The following is a 14,249-nucleotide window of genomic DNA, read 5'->3' as shown; positions in this document are numbered from 1 at the left end:
CTTTCTTGCTCTAATATTACTGGTATGAATATGCCCACTGAAATCTAAAAAAAAAAAAAAAAGAACAAGAGGTTTTGCAATCATTCACCAAAAAGTACCTTCTGGTACAACTTATCCTCCAAAGGCTCATGATTACTTTTGCCTTTAGGTTTGAAATAAAAGAACTAACAAGACAGTACATTTTTAATATGTTTCTGATTCCCTTGGTAAATCAGCATACTTTCCCTAATACAGAGAGAAATTCCTAGAAATATGCACAACTTTAGAGCCTACATACAAATAGTTCAAGAAATATTTAACCAGAAATAAAATGATACTTTGAATTCTGAAAAATTACACTAAACTATATCTCTAGGAAAGAGATACACTGGCAACATTACAAATAAAATTCAAAAGCATTATATGTGCTCTATTTAACTGTTAAGCTTATTTGTTTGTGTGATATTTAAGTGAAAATGACAATGAAGAAAATCTACAAGCATTTGATACAGAAATAACTAAAACAATAGCAGAAAATATTCATAAGGTAAAGATAAATATTAATAAATACAGAATTCCAGAGTAGCAAAGTATTTTTCCTTTTTCACATAAGATAATAATGGATATAACAAATAATCCAAAATTGAAGGAATATATAGTCATGTGATTTTAAAAGGACATCTATGTCTAAAACTGTAGAGAATAAGTCTTGTTTCCAACTGATACAGTAATTGTCATATTTATGGGGTACAGTGTAATGTTTTCATATATGTATGTATTATAGTACGATCAAATCAAAGTTAACACTTATCATCTCTCAAACACTTGTCATCTCTTTGTGGTAAAAACATTAAGTTTTTTTTTTTAAGATTCAGTTATACACAAAAGTGGTAGGGTATATGCAGGAGAATGAAGCTGGAACTCTACCTTTTATCATACACAAATATAAACTCAGGACAGATTAAAGACTTAAAGGCAAGACCTAAAACTGTAAAAATTCTAGAGGAAAACCAAGGAAATTGAATTTTTCACAACAGCCTTGGCAAGGAATTTATGACTAAATCATCAAAAGCAATTGAAATGAAACCAAAACTTGACAAGTGGGACCTAATTAAACTAAAGAGCTCTGCACAGACAAAAAAAAAAAAAAAAAAACCTACCAACAGAGTAAACAGACAACCTACAAGACAGGAGAAAATAGTCACAGACTACACATACAACAAAGGTCTACTTTCCTGAATCCATAAAGAATTTACTCAATTCAACAAACAAAAAACAACCCCATTAAAAAGTGGGCAAAGGACATGAACAGACACTTTTCAAAAAATGACAAACAAGGGGCAACAAACATATGAAAGAAATCCTCTGTATCACTAATCATCAGAGAAATGCAAATCAAAACCAAAGTGAGATACCATCTTACACTAGTCAAAATGGCCATTATTAAAAAGCCAAAAAATAACAGATGTTGGCGAGGTTACCAAGAAAAGGGAAAGCTTACACATTGCTGGTGGGAATGTAAATAGTTCAGCCACTGTGGAAAGGAGTTTGAAGACTTCTGAAAGAACTCAAAGCAGAATTACCATTTGACCCAGCAATTCCATTATTGGGTATATAACCAAAGGAAAATAGATCTTTCTCCCAAAAAGATACACACATTCCTATGTTCATCGGAACACGATTCACTATAGCAAAGACATGGAATCAATCCAGGTGCCCATCAGTGGTGGATTGAATAAAGAAAATCTGTTACATATACACCATGGAATATTACAGTCATAAAAAAAGAATGAAATCAAGTCCTTTGCATCAACATGGACACAGGTGGAGGCCATAATTCTAAGTGAATTAACGCAGGAACAGAAAACCAAACACTGCATATTCTCACTTATAAGTGGATGCTCAACACTGGGTAAACGTGGACATAAACAAGGGAACAATAACAGCTGGGGACTACTAGAGTGGAGAGGGGAGAGGAGGAAAAGGGCTAAAAATCTATTGTGTCCTACGCTCACTATCTGGCTGACAAGACTAATCATACCCCAAATCTCACCATCACACAATATACAAGAAACCACTGATTCTAAAATAAAAGTTGAGTTCTAATGAGAACACTGGACTTGAGTTCTAATAAGAACTTGAGTTCTAATGAGAACACATGGACAAAGAGAGGGGAACATCATACACCAGGGCCTGTCAGGGGGTAGGGGGATAGGGGAGGGATAGCATTAGGAGAAATACCTAATGTTGATGGGTGCAGCAACCAACCATGGCATGTGTATACCTATGTAACAAACCTGCACGTTCTGCACATGTACCCCAGAACTTAAAGTATAATAATAAAATAAATTCTTGTGTTCTAGGACCAACTCTGTCAGTACAAGTTTTATGAACTTTGGCAAAACCTGAGGCACTCTCGTTGACAGCTTCATCTGTTGACTGCACTAATAATATCTTTCCCGTGTACCTCTCAAGGCTTCTGAAGTTCAAATGAAGATTGATAAGTAAAAGGCTTTGAACATTAAAAGTTCTATGTATATGTGAGCTCTATATACTGAGGTTTTTCATGATATTCCAGGTTTGGTTCCAAGAAGCAAATAATATCAAACTGCAATATTCTAGCTCAGAAATTATTAAAGGTAATGGTGACATAATTTGTCAACCTTCATTTTGACAATTTATATTCACCTCATTTGCAGTTAAATGAAGCAACAATTGGACTACGTTGCACAATTTTACAGGCTTAGCAGAATGAGTACATATGGCCCATTTAGCTAAGGATATTTTAATATATGGTGTTCATTATGAGTTGATCTCCTTTAACCATATCACATAGCTGATACGTACCTCCTTGAGAGATCACTTTTTCTATTTTATATACAGGTATTTATCAGGGTGTTGATTTTTTTTAACAACCTATCACGTCTGACAATATACACAGAGAAATGACAATCCTCTGAAATGCATCAGAGCCTGTAGGCTCACCAGCCCTGCATGCATTGTCTTTAATGAAAATTTTGCCTGTCATTTAAAAAAAAAAAAAAATTATTTCAGGCCGGGCACAGTAACTCATGCCTGTAATCCCAGCACTTTGGAAAGCCAAGGCAGGCGGATCATGAGGTCAAGAGATCAAGACCATCCTGGCCAACATGGTGAAACCCCATCTCTACTAAAAATACAAAAAATAGCTGGGCGTGGTGGCAGGCGCCCGTAGTAGTCCCAGCTACTTGGGAGGCTGAGGCAGGAAAATCACTTGAACCCTGGAGGCGGAGTTTGCAGTGAACCGAGATCGTGCCACTGCACTCCATCCTGCAACAGAGTGAGACTCTGCCTAAAAAAAAAAAAAAAAAAAAAAACTTTCATATGAAAAATACTTGTTTCCATTCTGTTTTTCTTTGAAGACACCTGTTTTCCAATTTATCTCCAATTAATACACACACACACACACACACAGCCATCAATTGGTTTTAAATGAATTATGATTATAAATGAATTATTCAGAGAAAGGAAGGAATCTATCAAGTTAAATCACCTTACCTTCTCCCAGTGTTGAGATACACACACTCTGCATGTTTCAACAATAAACACAGATATTGAGTAAGGCTGTGGGAGTTGAAGGCAAAAGTAAGAAAACAGAACCCTTTTACTTACGGCAAATGAATGTACTCTCATCTGAATTATCAGCACAATCATTCACAAAATCACACAGCTTGTCTTTGGCAATGCAGTGCTTATTAGCACACATGAATTCATGAGCAGTACACTTTCTCTCTGGGCTAAGCAAAGGGGAGCAATCTTGGAAGGAAATATCATCCACTGCTACATCTCCTATGTAACTGATACCACGTTTGGCTCTGAAGACAATCTGAAAAAAAAAAAAAAAAAGCCAGTTACAGTTAAACTGTCAATCAAGAAGTTCAAAACCTGGGCAAACACTAAGTATCAAGCACATCAAGCGTGAATCTGTTTTTTTTTTGTTGTTGTTTGTTTGTTTTTTAATGTCCCTATGTTGAAAGTGGCCCAGGAAATTTAAGGATCATTTCAGACCTAGGTCATCCTCAACACCTAAGAATGTGGGAGTGGCAACACCACTGGCTCATGTCTAAATTTTTAGGATATGGGTCTAGAAAATTGGCAGGAGACACCAATCCACTACTGCCTTTGCCAGCTCTCAGATCTCAAACAAGACCTACTCCTGTTTTAGAGCACCACTGCACAGGAAAGCAGTAGATCAGATGACATAAAGTACCAAGAGTGAAAAGATACAAGTAGATTCTTTATTTTGCTCAATTCTTGTCATTCCTCAGATCTCTCCATTCCTACTATTTGAGCTAAAAGATAAGTCCTCAATACCATGAGTTTTTTTTTTTTAATTGGATACATCTTTGGAATTGAAATGATTTTGATTTTCTTTTGATTCATGTATGTAAAGAGCAGAATCTTCAAGAGTCCTATTGTTTGACAATGATTTCCCACGTATGTGGACTTCAGTAGAATCAGGAAGAATGAAGAATAGTAACAGGAATCATTAATGGTTTTACAAATTCCATCTTCAATTTATTAACAATACCATTGCTTGGAATAAAAATGAACGCTGTTTCACAGGTACATAAAACATCACATATTCTGTAGTGTAGGATTTTTCAGATAAATGAATTCAATCTTTTTATTAAGTTTTTCTGCAAGCTAAGTATGTATATGTTAACATAAGAAATATTCAGATATTTCAAAATAAATTTAGAACAATTAGAGGTAAGTTAACAAGGACAGTTTTACTTTAGTGATTTTGTACAAAATATTTACTGTTACCATATTTAGAAATATCTTTTGATCAATTCTGGACAATTATTTTTCTTAAAAGAAATAATTATAGTTTTTTTTTTCCCTCGGATGCGGTAGGTCTTTATACTATTGTGTGAACCTAGGTGTTCTCCTCTTAACATGAGAGGTTGGAATAATTGAAATCATGCCACTCACATTATCAAAAGAAAAATATAACCATGTTCATATATTGACTATATGTAAAAGGAATAGACTGCTCTTCATAGTAGGTGATCTTGGAAAGAAAAAAAAAATTAGTAAGATAAATGAAGAGCTTGAAAGTGATTAAAAAAGAGATGAAACCAGAAAGTATAATAAGGACTACGACTTTCTTAAAAGGGAAATTGAGCCATGGAAAAATATTGATATGCAAAATATAAAAGATACTCTATTATCTGGATAGTCTAAAATTTCAATATATGCTGCAATGCTCTGTGAATAAGAAATCAGATAATGCAGTGACTGTTGCACTGTTAATTGGCTTATCTTCTTCCATATAGGTACAATCTCAGATGCTTGCCTTGTTCAAATAATCAAATCATCACTTACATCACAATGCTTCATATATGGTTGGTTGGGATTCCCTAGATTTTAATACTGAATGTGATTAACTGTTATTAAAAAAGAGAGACACTACAATGTATCTTTCTTCAGACAGAACAAAGTCAGGGTTAATTATTTTTGTAAAATTTGGTAGACAATGTCGCAAGGCAGTTGCACTGTGGATTGGTGGAAGGCCTGACCTTGTCTACAGTCAGCCTCTGCCATTTGTAGTTACATAACTAAAGCAAAAGACCTAACATCTGGGTATTTCTGTATTCTAATTTATAATATGGAGATAATAATACTATGTAACTCATAAGGTTATTGTGAAAGCAAAATCAGTAAATATTTTAAAAATTCATAAATCGTATGTAGCACTCAGTAACTGCTACATATGTGATTGCTCCAATAGTAAAAATTATTGTAATTAAATACTTTGTTTAAATTTGGGGGAGGTTCTCAAATAAAATTATACAAGCTTCCCAGTGATGCTTCAGCATACCATTTCTAAAAATATTTTATGTTTCCCCAAGGGGTAGAGGCAGTCATCTTTGTGAGACTAAAGAGAACGATCTTGTAAGAAATGGCAGAATCATGAAGAGTGCTCCTAACTAACCACTGTCTCTCTCGTGCATGGTGCATAGCAATGTGCTTTGCACATAGGTAAGTGCTTAATATGGAAGAAATCACACATAAAATAGCAAATATTCACAAGCCATTAATATTTACTTTTAAGAGTCAAAAATATCAGGGGTGTACTCTTCTTTAATCTCAATATGTGAAACAGTAGAAATTCAGAATGGCTAAATTAATAATTGATTGTATGTGCTGAAATTGCCCTTAATATTACTTCAAACATGATTTTACTATACAAATATTTTACATGCACAGAACTAGTTAAGACTTCATCGCCTGGGGTGGAAGCCCAAGTATGGCAGAGTAGAACCTTCTACATGTTCTTCCTGAGATTTCTTCTCACCTCAGTTTAAAGACCTGAGAGGCTGAACAGTTGGGATCCCTCTAATAAAAAGTTTCATATTGCTCAAGGCTATGAAACTGATAATCAGTCTTTACTACTTCAGGTTGAACTTCATTCTTATGCATATCCTAAATTATCTACAAGTGATTCATAAGAAAACTGGGATCCAGAGAGAGGCAAAAGATACATGGGATTTACTACACCTATCATTCCAAGAAATTGGCTGTAACACTTATCAGTACTTTTATACAATGGAAGCCTGTATACTTCCACTGGAGTTGAGAGGAGCTGATCTATCAGAAAAAGCACATGATCGTAGATGTATTTATCTGAACATTCGCAGCCAACTTGGCTACCCCAGCTGCATGCGGAAGAGTGAAAATGCAATATTTAACAAGAATTTTATCCCTTCTGTCTGGAGATAAACGGCTCTAAATTCATGGAATTAAGACCCAGGCAGTTAAGACTAAGAAGAAAATGTTGTACATAAATGGCTCTATGTTCTCACTCTGCTTATTCGTATTTTAACAAATCTTCAGAGCTAAGCCTCATCTTCTAAGAAAATTCCCAATAAAACAACAGCCAATGGAGGTCTTGCTTTCTTGGTAATCCATAAGAAATACGCTTTGTGCCAAACATTTCAGCACGTGCTTATTTCTAGTTTAAACATTTTCATCTGTGTACTAGTACTTTAGTTATTAATATGTATAGGTCTGATCCTCTTACTATTATCACAAATTCCATGAAGACAAATATAGCATTACACAATATTGTGCCTCCCAAAAATATTTTTAAATTAGGTGAATCTATTCCCTATAATAAGGTTTAACAATATAATATGTTTTCCAAAGACTGTCTTTTAAATTAGGATTGAAAGAATTAAATGCTGTACAAACTCTGAGAATATATTTGCAAAACAGAGGGAAACGTTCTTGATATGTGTGAGGCTGATTGGGGAGTGAAGGAAGGTTGTTATTCAAATTAAATGGTCCTAGAGGTACGAATATCTACTTGGAAGAAATTAGAGTATTCTGAAGTTGTCAATTCCTTACGTAAAATGCTCCATGGAACGTTAAGTGTGGTGTCTACGCATCCACAGAACACATCAAGAAGGGAATGAGGGCAAGAAGACTGTGTGTAGAGAAGGAAGTAAATGAGGATGAAAAAAAATCAGCAGAACTCACTCACCCCATAAGTACCTGGATTACACACCTGTGTATGTGAATGAATGCCTAAAAATACTTCTACTCTCTTCCACTGTGCACCTTGCCGTCCAGTTTGAGCCCACAATTTAGAAGTAACGTTATCTTTCTTGATGAGTACCTGCAGAGATAAATCAGGTAAAAGGCGTTGAAGTATTTTATCTTGAGAAATTGCAAATATGTAGAATTCTTCCAGTGATTTTTTTTTTTTTTTTAGTTGCAATATCAACATGAAGTCCCGGAGAGAAGAGCTACAACATTTTTTATTAGATATCTTTGTTTTCTACAGCATTGTGCCCGTAGGATACTTCGCAAGCTTTGTACAATAAAGATGCGCATGAATATCTGTCAGTCAAGTCCTAAGGCATCTGGGCACCATTTAATTACGAACTCAACTACATTAACTTTTTAAAACACTGGCAGCAGTAACAATTGCTGTTTTATATATTAAATAATATTCACGTGGTCAAATGAGAAAGTATGGAATTGCTTACTAAAACACTCTTTTGAGAATGATCTTTCTCATTAGATGGTTCCAGAGAGGCAGTAATGTTACAATGTCAGCTCATTTCATTGTAAGCGCACAGATGGGTGAGATGAGTGAGCATCTATTTATGCTGCGCCAGTAAGAGCTTCCTGTCCAACAGCCATGAAACCAACATATTTTCATCAGTACGGTACCCCCACTGTAAAGCAGAATCCAGATTACTCTCAGCAAACTATTACAGCTCTTCTTTTAGAATGATACAAAATGAGCGATGAAGAGTAACTAAGGCTCATAGGAGAGTGGAACAATTTCAGATTTTAAAATAACTGACTTAGATAGTATATTAAATGATTTCACAATATTACTTTTAAAAATAGAACACATACAACCAAAGAATTATTCATATAAAAGATTTGTGAAAGTTCTGACTTTCAAAAGTGAAGATGGATTTTAATGATTTCATTATCTGTTTTTTTAATAAAGTTCACAATTTAAAAATGTAATTGGAGTTTCCAGAGTCATAGAAAAAATGTGTTACTAGCAAAACTATCATGAAATTATCAGTCTATAAAATTCAAATTAATCTGGAACATTATCAAGGTCAAGAAAATATCATTTCTAACCAATAAGTAAAAATCAATTTTGAAAGGCATTGAAAAAATTATAGCAAATGAGTCTTCTTTATATTAATACCACACTATAAACAAATCACTGAGAAAAAATATGTTCAAGAAACTTATTAATGCAACATTTAATGTTATTTTATTTATCCATGCACAAAAATAAGGCATAGATATCATTTTATTCATTTTATAATTCCACACTTACAAAATTTTAATCCTTTTAAAAAAGTTTATCTACCAATACCAAATTTTATACTGAAAAAATGAAAGCATATTTCACATCATCAACCCTAACCCCACAATATTCCAGGCAAATAATTCTCATTTTATTGACAAAAATCTTACAGTAAGTTATAGTAATTGTTTTGCCTAAAAACATTTTTTAAAAGTCAATTTGCAACAATAAATTTTAACGTCAACCCAGAAGACCATTTGGATGCCTTTAGATTATTAAACATAACCATGCATGTATACATACAAATATACTTTTTAACTGTTTTCAGAATGAAGTCTCACCTTATGATAAAAAAATTCTAAAATTGATATGTAATTTAATATGTTTTTTGAAAGAAACTAGGTTTATCTCAAGTTTCTTTAGAAAAATGAATAACAATAGACAGGAAAATCCTAGAATAAAACAAAATAGGAGTCGAGGTAGCACCTACTACTAATATTGCAATCAACCTTTTGCAAAACATGACCTAGCAGTTGGTCACAGTCTGTATCTCTCTACGGGGGAAAAAGAAAGCAGGAAACTCATATCTAAACTTGTTGCAAATATGCTAGAGATTTCTTGGCAAGCTAATAGTATTGAAAAGGGGGACAGTCCTTATCAATAGATTGCTTCTAGCAAGATAGCCCTACTCTAAAACTGCTCATAGTACATACAATTCTGGAATTTGTGGATTTATTTTCAGACAAGGCTTCCTGGAAAGTAACACATAAGCTATGAAACAGAATAAATGGAGATGCTCCAAAATTGAGTTGGCTTCTTCAGTGTAACTGATGTGTTTGTGCATATTACTCACAAACTTTATGCATTATTCTCTACCAGGGCATATACAGTATGGGAAGACAGGACTTGGGAATCTGAATTAATATTCCAGAACTGTTCTCTGGCCTGTATATGTTGGATCCCCCAGAAAAAAAAAAATACAAGACTTCCTGAAAGAATAGCTAATTCCAGAGACAAGACAGGATAAAAATAAGGTGCAGTTTGTAACATCTTGGCCAAATAGAAAGAATATGCTCAAAGAATACTGGGCCTTTTTGGAGAGATATGGAGGTAGGCTAAGAGGGACTCTTATTTCCAAATCTGAGACAGTTTGAGGAGCAAATAAATAATACTACTAATAGATTATAATAAATTGACTAAAATAGAAACTTATGAGTCCACATTGATATAAAACAGTAAATGAGCAAACAGAGAGATGAGAATTTTTTTTCCAACATGAATCCAACCTACAAATATGGACAGAATAATTGAGCTAGAAAATCACAATTAGGCAACCAGCATTGTAAAATTAATTCAGGCAAAAAAAAAAGCCACTACTGAAGGCAAAAATTTGTGGGTAAAATGGAGATGAAATCAATATTTTACATATCCTTAAAATATCTCTTCGCAAAATATTTATTGATAACAAAAAAACCCCACCAAAGTAATGGGGCTTATAAGGATCACTAACTAATAGGATTCAATAAAAATAACACAATATTGGTTATATAATAGGAAAAAAGAGCTTAACACAATAAAATTAAACTAAGAGACATTTTATAAAATGACTTGGCTATCGGCTTTTAAAATATCAAGTTTATAAAAACCTAGGGAAGATAAGGAATTATTCCTGTTTGAAAAACAGTAGAAAGAAATAACTTGGTATAATATATTATCCTATACTGGATTTTTTTTTTCTATAGGGGACAATACCAGGACAACTCCTTTAAAAAAAGAAAATAAGATCTCTGAGTGAAGTGTATATTGGAGTTGTCTGTGCTATTCTTGAAACATTTTATGAGTTTAAAGCAGTTTAGTTTTTTTAACAGAGAAACATTTTGAAAAAGACTATTGCAGAATGTAGCACTACGACCATCAAAGGCAACAAGAAAACACATCCAGATATTACCCAAGTGTATATATTTATTTGATTGTGGTTATACTCAGAATACTGATACTGAAACCTGCATATGTTTCAAATGTAAAATAGTGTTACCCAGAAGCTGTAACCTCAACATAGAGACAACATTCATAACTAAATAGAATAAAAATTACTTATTAGCTATTCATGTCCAATTCTGCTAAAGCTTTTACTCCATCATACCACTATAAATCTAGTGAAGTGTTGGTAACTGTCCATTTTCACTTATTAACAGAATACATTTTAATGATACCAAATTATGCACTGTGAACTTTCACAGAGAAAATTCAGAAAATGTGATTGCCTAAGCAGTACCTGGAGAGAACCAACGGTGGCCCCATTCATATGTGTCCAGAACACCAAGGTACATTTTGGTCCCGTGAGTGAAATGATAGGAGTGAGAATGTCAGCCGTGTCACCAAATTTCCCATTAGAACTGTCAGCATACAGGTACCAGCCATCTGTGGTATTTCTGGAAAAGGAATTTATCATATTATAAAAAGAATAAGAGGCTGGGTGCGGTGGCTCATGCCTGTAATCCCAGCAATTTGGGAGGCTGAGGCAGGTGGATCACCTGTGGTCAGTTCGAGACAAGCCTGGCCAACATGATGAAACCCTGTCTCTACTAAAAATATGAAAAAATAAGCTGAGAGTGGTGGCATGTGCCTGTAATCCCAGCTACTCAGGAGGCTGAGGCAGGAGAATCACTTGAACCCAGGAGGTGCAGGTTGCAGTCAGCTGAGATTGCACTATTGCACTGCTGTCTGGGCAACTAGAGAGAAATTCCGTCACAAAAAAAAAGAAGAAGAAGAAGAAGAGGAAAAGAGGAGGAGGAGGAGGAGGAGGATGAGGAGGAGAAGGAGAAGAATATTGTGAAACATAGTACAGTTTGTCACTAACCATATTTTATTGCTTTATATTTTTTCCTAAAAGTATAATGTTATATAGCATAATTATGGTCTATTACCTTCATCAGAAATAATACTTCTGCCACTTTGATTTTGAACCCATAGTCCCTGCAATGATATCAATTGGTAAAATGTGTATGAAATTACCACAAAGGCTGAAACTACCAAATCTGTAATAACTTGGTTGATATTTTTACAATAATACCACAAACATTCTAATCAGCTTTTTAGAGCTCATTTTAATGTGAGTAAAATGAGGCCCTAAAGCACTGATTGCCTTTAGAAGAAACATAAAAGGAAGGAAAAAACATGAATAAGTAAGGGATGAAAAACAGGAAATTGGCCTGGGCTTCAACTTATCAGTCTCAAAGGGTTTCCATTCAAATTTACTCTCTCTATACTGATTTAGCTCAGTTTTACTTCAACACATTTTAGTAATCGTGTATATAATTTTAAAGAATATCCTTTCTTTCCTAGGCCTAAATTAAAAAGGAAAAATAATAATGAAAACAATTAAATATGAATTTTTTTTGCCATAAAAGAATTTATGACCCTACTTGGACAATTAATTCAAAAAAGAGAATAAAACATTAAAGTCATTCTAGGTTATATACAGCTTTTTGAAGCATAAAGAAGTGATCTGCACAGTTTGGGTATTCTGGCACTCTGCTTTGGATTAACTTGATTTCTTGCCACTTTCTAAATTAAATATAGATGCTAGAAACTACAGAGTTTAAATTTGCTTCTTATTAAAGCTATTTTATTTTGAAAATTTTTATCATTTTGGGGGAATTACGAACAGCAAACAGATGGAAAGAGAGGTGGAAGCAGTCATTCAGTCACCATGTATTTACTGAGTGCTCAGTCTTGCAGGTCTTGCCAGTGGCTGGCTGTCCAAGGTTCTAGGAATGTAATTGTCTGCAAAAGACACAGTAGGGTTTCGCCTCAGGCCTCCTCATTTATTAGATGGCCAATTTAGGGTAGATTATTTAACTTCTCTAAACATCTTAGTTTCTTCATTTCAGAAAATGAGACAGTTCCATATATGGTGTTAATAAGAATCATAAATAAAATATGTGGAATATCTAACACAGTACCTGGCCCATTTATATATTTTAAAAATGTTAGCTGTAATTTGCGGTTATGTATATATCATTCATTCTTCCGAACAAAATAAGTAGTGTCATGAAAACCACAGAGTTATGAGTTAATTTTTAAGAGGCAGAATTATCATTTATATTTGTCTGAATTATGTCTCAGTGAAAAAGCATTTCCAGCTTTCTTAAATATCATATGCTAAATATCCCAGTATAACAGGGATACCCAGAACAAAGATGTATATACTTATACATCCACATACAAAGAGGCAACAGTCAAAAAATTGCATGCACATATCTATATGTATATGATTTATTTAACCTGTAAATCTTTCTTTAAGCAAATTTCAGGATTATTATAATTTTATTATACTTCATTAAAAATTATTTCAATGTGCTACATCTAAATGTCCACCAGGAAATTGAGTTCTACTTATGAGATGTAGCTTGAATTGTCCATTCCTCTCCAATTTTAATGCTACCACCTCATCAAATTTTTACTACCTCTTGCTTAGAATAATAAATCTCCTCATCGGTCTTTCACATCTACCATTGATTCGCTCTAGTCATTCTTCACACATCACTTAGAATAATTTTTTTAATGGAGACTGGATTAAATCATATCCCCATCCACTTCTTAAAACCTGCTGAAGTCTTTCTAATTGACACAGGATATCAGGAAGTGGGAGCAAGAAGGAAAAAAGAGAAGTTGATTAATGGGTGCAAACACAGTTTAATGGAAGAAAAAGATCTAGTGTTTGATAAATCAGTAGGGTGACTATAGTTTACAATAATCTACTGTACACTTCAAAGTGGCTAGAAGGGAATAATTCAGATGTTTCTAACAAAAAGAAAAGACAAATATTTAAGGTGATGAATATCCCAGGTACGCTGACTTGATCTTTATGATTTAGTTGAATGTATTAAATTATCACATGTACTCTGGAGCTATGTATATCTATCATGCATCAATTAAAACATAGTTTTGAAATAATTAAAAATATATATTTAATATGCCTTACAAATCTCTACATAACTTATCTCTGTCTCCCAGTGGGAATGGGAGTCGGGAAGAGATGATTCCCATCATCCTTCCTGAGCCAATACAATCTGACTCCAGTACAACACTGCATGTGTGAATTATCAAATAAATTGATTTAAAGATTGAATGAAATTCCAACACATTCCCAATAGACTTTATTTTTCAGAAATTGGAAAACTAATGTTAATGAAATACAAGGAGACAGGAATAGCCAATTTTATCATGAGAAGAACAGAGGTGCAGGATTTAATCAGACATCAAGACTCTTTCAGGACACAGGCATGCGCTAAGACTTCATGACAAGAACACCAAAAGCAACTGCAACTAAAGCTAAAATAGACAAATGGGATCTAATTAAACTAAAGAGCTTCTGCTTGGCAAAAGAAACTATCAGAGTGAACAGGCAACCTACAGAATGGGAGAAAATTTTTGC

The 14,249-nt window shown here is 33.9% G+C and overlaps 1 protein-coding gene across 1 annotated transcript in view; it reads right to left on the bottom strand.

Annotated features, from left to right (window-relative positions):
- Window positions 1-14,249, bottom strand: part of MALRD1 (MAM and LDL receptor class A domain containing 1) — a 695,880-nt gene that overhangs the window by 414,406 nt on the left and 267,225 nt on the right. The window contains exons 22-24 of the mRNA XM_032166926.2: window positions 11,085-11,241; window positions 7,535-7,645; window positions 3,631-3,844 (exon numbers count right to left, since the gene is read on the bottom strand). Coding sequence (XP_032022817.1) covers window positions 3,631-3,844; window positions 7,535-7,645; window positions 11,085-11,241 — 482 coding nt within the window. The remainder of the gene's footprint in view (window positions 1-3,630; window positions 3,845-7,534; window positions 7,646-11,084; window positions 11,242-14,249) is intronic.

The sequence above is a fragment of the Hylobates moloch genome, unplaced genomic scaffold (assembly GCF_009828535.3).
Source record: "Hylobates moloch isolate HMO894 unplaced genomic scaffold, HMol_V3 SCAFFOLD_2, whole genome shotgun sequence".
NCBI lineage: Eukaryota > Metazoa > Chordata > Mammalia > Primates > Hylobatidae > Hylobates > Hylobates moloch.
The sequence above is the reverse complement of the archived record's forward strand: the minus strand, read 5'-3'. Positions and strand labels throughout refer to the sequence as shown.